The sequence below is a fragment of the Podarcis erhardii genome (genome assembly GCF_964252035.2).
Source record: "Podarcis erhardii genome assembly, chromosome: 13".
NCBI classification, from domain to species: domain Eukaryota; kingdom Metazoa; phylum Chordata; class Lepidosauria; order Squamata; family Lacertidae; genus Podarcis; species Podarcis erhardii.
The window spans coordinates 14,123,094-14,129,585 of NC_138502.1; the positions used below are offsets into that span (position 1 = coordinate 14,123,094).

Here is a 6,492-nt window from a genome sequence, read left to right on the forward strand (position 1 = left end):
CTCCGGCGGCGCGGCGGCAGCAGGAGGCCCCATTAGCTAAAGTGGTGCTTCAGGTTAAGAACAGTTTCAGGTTAAGAACGGACCTCCGGAACGAATTAAGTACTTAACCCGAGGTACCACTGTACTGGCAAAAGTGGGTCCGTTACCTGTTGCAACCCTTTCGTATGCAAGATTTGGCTGGTGCATAGAGATTAGAGTTTACCTGTTGCAATCATACAGAAAGAGATGGTTCTGGGTAAGAAAATAATTGTTCATTGTAATACCTGGGTCCTGCAGGAACCCTTTCTGTGCTCCTCCTCGATGAGCAGCTGTTTGGCTGCTTCACACTCATCCAGCTCTCCCCCAAGCAACTTCAAGGATTGCTCTTTTTTGAGGGGGAGGGTTGTGTGTTTTTTAAATTCCCAAAGGAGGAGCAGGTTCTTCTCTCACGCTCACGCGTTTTCCTGCTCCAACTCCTTGCCGCTCCTCCCTCCTCAGAACCTGCTGGGAAAGAGAGCGAGAGCTCCCGGGAAAGACGCCTCTTGCGCTCGCCCCGCCCTCGAGTCTCCTGCCGCGGACGGAGGGAAGCATCTCAAAGGGTTTCCTCGCCAAAGGGAGCAGCAAGCGGCGGGTTTCCCGCTGCCCTCGGGCCAGGCATCTCTCCTCCGGGGCATCAGGCGCCGCGAGTTGGGCACCAGAGTCTGGCTCTCCTGCCTCTCGGCCTTGGCACAGTCTCCGGATCTGGGTCTTTCGCTGGCCGAGGATTTGGCTGGGCTGGGGCTGGCGGGGAAGGAGCGCGATGGCCAAGAAGACTCCCAGGGGACGCTTCGAGGAAGCCCAGGGAGAGGAGGAGTTCCGAAGGCTGGAGATGGGTAGCGAGGAGGACCACGACGGCAACCTGAGCGCGCGGCTGCCTCGTTGTGGCTTTGGCCTCGAGCAGTGCTCCCTGGTATGGTCACAGCGGTGCTGGAAATAGAAAAGAACGTCCCGTTTTCAGGTGGGAGAAGGATTCTGGCATCCTCATGCATGATTGTGGTTTTATTATAGGATCTTCCAGAAAGAATAAAAGCAGAGGTGTTTTGGGACTCAGAAAGTGGCCGTGAAGCTTACAGGTAAGTGATCTCTCTCCCCGATCTCTTGAAAATTTCTCCCTTCAGGGAATGGTTTCTACATTGAATTGTTCCTCGGAACGCATCTGGTTTCTGTGGGTCTCACAGTCATCAAATATGGTTGCTGTCTCCACCCATGTTCCTCTAAATACAATGAAGGAAATGCAATTTAAAACTTTTGTACTGTAGCGCATATAAGACCCGCTGGTGGACTTGACCACTGATCAGTTATAACATGCATTTTGTGTGTTTATTTGGAAAATAATCACTACAACTTTAACTCCATGTTACATTGGTAAGCATCGTTACAGAACTGAGGAATCATGTACAAATGGTTTTTCAGAACTGGATGAGGAGGTGGATTAGGCCCAGGATTAAAAACCTATGAGGAGGACCAGAGTTAAGCCTGTCATGTCAGTTCAATCTGCCCCAGGGATGGGGCCAGTGTCGCAGCCTGCCTGCCATTGACCAAATAGGCAGTCAAGCTGCGATCCACTTCCTGGGCCTGGGTGAAGCTAAAATGGATTCACCCAAACCCAGGAAAACCCTTCACCTCCAGCACAACCATAAGATCCAGGGGAGGCATTGTCACTCTCTCACAACAGTGCCCAGGTTGCAGTAAGCGTCATTACACAACATATGTTTTTTCAACGTTTTCTTCTTTTTTCTTCTTTATGCTTTCACCTCCCCCTTATTTTTATTCAATGCCCCCCAATTGCACCTGAAGCTCCTACTGCCCCCCTCAATCATTCCAGCACCCTGCAGGGGGTGGGATCACCCACTTTGAGAAACATTGGTTTAGAGCAAAATGGGTTCATGGCTTGTAGAACCCCTGGCCTGCTCAATGAATATGATAATTTCCCCTGAAGTTCTAGTATCATCAACACACCAGGAATCAGAAGATTAGTAGTTAATCCTACCACCTGGCTTTACTCTGCATGAACGCAGGCATTTTAAAGTCACCTTCTCAGTATCAGAAGAATACTTTTTTGGGCAGCCTCATAATAAACGTGCTTCTATGTGGCAAAATCCTGAGTGTGCAGAGTGGTGCCTGCCCAGGAATTTTCCTTCCATAATTTTTTTACCTCCTTACTCAGCGTGTGAAGCCCCTCCTGCAAAAATATCAATTAGACCAGCAGAGGAAGTTCTCCCAATTCATGTTCAACCTGATTCCCCTTTCATCTTCCCCTTTGTGCCATTCAGAGCGCGCTTCACAAAGGCTGGCTCCTTCCATTGCGGTGCTACTGGTCTCATATGGGAAGTGAGAGGAGCTGTGACCATAACATACCACTTTGATTCATGGCCTAAGCACCTGGAAGAACAAAACACCAAGGAGTGGCAGATCGCTGGCCCTCTGCTCAACATTAAAGTGGATGCAGTAGAAGCCATGGCAGCCATTTGCGTCCCTCACTCCTTGTCTCTTTCAGGTATCACATGGGGAAAACCTTACAGCATTATAACCATAATAGGAAGAATCTTAAACAGGAATAACTTCCATTGACATTTCCAGAATGTTTGGGGGGCAGTGGTGTGGGTTCTAGGGATCAGTAGTGCTGGCTAAATTGTCTTTTCTGATTTGTTTCAATTCTGCAAAATGTTCTGCTATTTTACTGTTTCTGTGATGCTTTGTATTTTGTTGTAAGACGTGTTGGAGCTGTTGTCTAAACCACAAAGCCTAGGGCTTGCCGATCAGAAGGTCGGTGGTTCGAATCCCCTCAATGGGGTGAGCTCCCGTTGCTCGGTCCCTGCTCCTGCCAACCTAGCAGTTCAAAAGCCCATCAAAGTGCAAGTAGATAAATAGGTACCGTTCTGGCGGGAAGGTAAATGGCATTTCTGTGTGCTGCTCTGGTTCGTCAGAAGCTGCTTAGTCATGCTGGCCACATGACCTGGAAGCTGTAAGCTGGCTCCCTCGGCCAGTAAAGTGAGATGAGCACTGCAACCCCAGAGTCGTCCACGACTGGACCTGACGGTCAGGGGTCCCTTTACCTTTACCATGAGAACATTCAGTACTGTGAAACAATGTTATAGACCTCTTAAATGATGATGAGAAAATAAATACCTGCATGATACAGAGAGGGTGAGGGTTAAGTGATGGTGATTTTTTTTCACTTTCCCACTTGTAACATGTTTGTCTATGTTTCCTTTGGGCTCCTTTTCAGGTAAAGATAGTTCCCATGTCTACGTGGCACATTTTGTCGAAGGGGGGATGAGGCTGGAGAAACCAGACAGAGTGGAGCCTCACCATGCTGTGTTGGAAAACCCCAAGTTCTCTTCTCTTGGAGTCATTTTCAAAAAGTGGTTTAAGCAAAAGATCAACACTGTTGTGCTGCTCTATCAGAGCCTTCGACTGGAAACACCAACGTTTCACCTGTACCTCCTACCCAATGACCTTTCGATAATAAAGGTAACCGGGAACCTCCAACTCTGGTATTCTGATTGCCTGGATCATTTACTTGATCATATTAATCCCAACTATGCACAATTGTTGGACTTGATCAGTTCTACCCAACATGCCAGTAGAGAGAAAATTAACAAGTTGCCCTCTGCTGGGTTACTTATCTTCTCACCAACACTGTTGCTTTAAAGTGATTTTTCCAAAATTGAAATACACCCTTTTCACTTCTTAAACAACCTGCTTGCTAAAGCCCAAATTCCCTGTCTGGTTCTCCAAACAACAGTGTTGTCACTGAATTGTGAAACAATTGTGAGTCCCAATGGATTTCTTCCGGAAGCATTCACTGAAATCAGGCTTCCTCCAGAATAAACGTATTTAGTGATGAGCAAATTCTGCTTAATTCATACAAGCTATCTAAATGAACTTTTGAGGAAGAACATCCTTCTTCATTTGCAGTGTTGGCACATGGGATTCATGGCTTCTGTGGTTTCCTGCATGGACTCATCAAGATGCAGGTGGACCCAGGATTGCTGTTACCTCTCGGCCACCATGATGACCAGTCCAAGAGCCCTGGCTTGAGTTCCCCATGAGGCCAAGGAATCTCCTCCTTACATTTTAGTTTCTGGTGCCATGTGCTTTAATTTTCTTCATATTGCAGATGGAGAATCTGTGTCTCTGCAGATGTTACTGGACTACAAAACCCATCAGCCCTGACTCTTGCTGACTGGAGGGCATCAGGTTCCCCATCCCTGCCTTAGCTGGTGTAACAATGCCAAGAAAGTTGTAGGGATCTAGTCTTGGCTTCCTCTCCCTGTATCTCAAATGTGACTTTATTTGTCTTTCCCAGGCGGTCAATGACAGTGAAGAAAATTCAAAGAGAATAGAGAAACCCCCTGTGACGCTGAGACCTCTGACAATTGGCTCTTGGGTCTCTTTGAAGTTTTCAAAGAATGTCACAGTCTGTCCTGAGGTGAGACAAATATGATGAAAGGTTTTGCAGAGAGCCCAGATGGTGAAGCCTGAGAATGGGAGAAATTCAACCAGAATCCCTCTTCACCCTTTTATTTGACTCCCTTGGAATGGTGGGTTGGGCTAAGCCAGATTCACACTTACAGAGGTTTCATTCTTTCCCACAGGAACTGGAGTTTCAATACCTGGATGCAGAGAAACTGCAGCAGTACGTAGAACTGTCTGCTGAGCAAATGCAAGAGAAGTTCTTCTTCTGCCTGATGAAGAAGGGCACACCTGAAATTGTCTGGAAGGCGCATTTGAAAAAAAGTGAGTTTTAATCAAGGGATGATCATGAGGTTGGGTCATATCTTAGGAGGCAGGACAGAAAAAGACCACCAGTCACGTTCCCTCTTTGACTGCCTCTTTCTTATTCTATTTCAGGAGAGTTCATTTCAGAGGAGATGGATTCTCCTATTCCACACCCAGCACAAGGTGAGCAGGTTTTAATTATTTCTCTGCATGTATTTGTATCCCACTTTCCTCCCAATAGGAGTACAGAGGGCTGATGAAACAGTAGCAGAACTGGTTTTGCTGACCTTGAACTCCTCACTCTAAGTTTTACAGTGTGAGCTTATCAGTTTTAAACTGAGTGTCAGTTCTTTTAAATATTAACTGTTACTTGCTTTTATTGTCATTTGTTATGAAGTGATACTGCAAGCATAATACATAAATCTGTGAGACAATGTTCCATAGGCTCGTCTTCTTCCAAGGACAGAGACCTTGTGGGCAAAGTTTTCATGGCTTTTGGATAGTGAGCAAAATGGTCTCTTCTCTCCCTGTGGGAGAAAGCTGGGTTCAGTAATTATAACAACAATAACAGAAGCATAGAATTTGGAGGGATTCCAAGTCTCATCTAGTCCAACCCACTACAATGAAGGAGCTATCAATTCCTGGGCTTTCAAGCAATAAAATATAAAGCTGAGTATAATACTATGTGAAATTAATTATCTGATAATGTGCTGTTGTTTCATGATACCCCAAATTATGATGCCACCTCACTCTCCCTAATGGTAGGGCTGGCCCCATCCCTGGCTCCCTTGCAACTGCTCTCACTTACTGTATTTCAGTTTTATACTTCCTCAACAGTTAAGGCTTTGCCTAAAGAATTCTGGGAACTGTAGGCAGATGAGCTACTAGTAATGCTCTGTTCACAATCCCTCCCCTCATGGAACTACAATTCCCAGGGCATGGGGGAGGAGGGAATGAGTTGGGCAACCAGTCTTAAGCCTGCACTGTGAACCTGTAGCAAGATTTCCGTTCTTTTTCTCTTTCCTGGCAGGGCCGCAGTTTCCAAATTCTTCCAACGTGCACTTCATCGAGCGGCACAGGGAGGCGCTAATCCAACGGACCACCCCAGTGGAACCGGTGCTGGATAGATTGTATGGCTCCGTCCTCAGTGAGGAGCAATATCAAAGAATCATTGCTCAGGAAACTAACCCAGACAAGATGCGAGAGCTCTACAGGCTTGTGCCAAGCTGGGACCTCCGGTGCAAGGATATGCTCTATGAGGCACTGAAGGCCAAAAATCCACATCTCGTGAAAGACCTGGAAGGGCAATTGAGGCCCCAAGGGAAGGCAGAAGGCGAGACCCCTTTCAAGGCATTTTATTTATAAAATAAAGTGCATATTAAAACACTTGTCAGCTTTAGCTCTCTGAGCAGGCCTGCCTCAACAAATAAGTTGTTTCACATTCTGAGGATATTTTCCCAGAGGCCAGAGAGATCCTGGTAGTGGGTGCTTCAATGACTGGCAACATGGACAGCTGGGTGTGAGCTGGGCACACAGACTGCTGGGTGAATTGCTTTCCTGGCTTCCTCACATTCAGAGTGTGCTCCACAGAGACTGACTCCTTACTTTGTGGCGATACTGATCTCCAATGTGAGATGAGAGGATCTGTGATCATAACATACCACTTTGATTCATGGTCTAAGCACCTACACCAGGCATAGGCAAACTTGGCCCTCCAGATGTTTGGGCACTACAGCTCTCATCATCCCT

At 46.8% G+C, this 6,492-nt stretch overlaps 1 protein-coding gene across 1 annotated transcript; it reads left to right on the forward strand.

The window, feature by feature from the left end:
• Nucleotides 1–573: 573 nt before the first annotated feature.
• LOC309326478 (NACHT, LRR and PYD domains-containing protein 1a allele 5-like) lies at nt 574–6,129 on the forward strand. The gene is made up of 8 exons (XM_081835269.1): nt 574–928; nt 1,027–1,091; nt 2,292–2,515; nt 3,248–3,492; nt 4,331–4,453; nt 4,620–4,761; nt 4,876–4,926; nt 5,774–6,129. Exons 1-8 carry the CDS (start codon nt 779–781, stop codon nt 6,106–6,108), a joined length of 1,335 nt encoding a protein of 444 aa, XP_081691395.1. The 5' UTR covers nt 574–778; the 3' UTR covers nt 6,109–6,129.
• Nucleotides 6,130–6,492: the final 363 nt, after the last annotated feature.

Coding starts and splice junctions, on each gene's coding strand:
- LOC309326478 (XM_081835269.1), top strand. CDS start 779: ATGGCCAAGAAGACTCCCAGGGGACGCTTCGAGGAAGCCCAGGGAGAG. Junction 2,516..3,247: donor TCACTCCTTGTCTCTTTCAG/GTATCACATGGG, acceptor GCTCCTTTTCAG/GTAAAGATAGTTCCCATGTC. Junction 4,762..4,875: donor GAAGGCGCATTTGAAAAAAA/GTGAGTTTTAAT, acceptor ATTCTATTTCAG/GAGAGTTCATTTCAGAGGAG.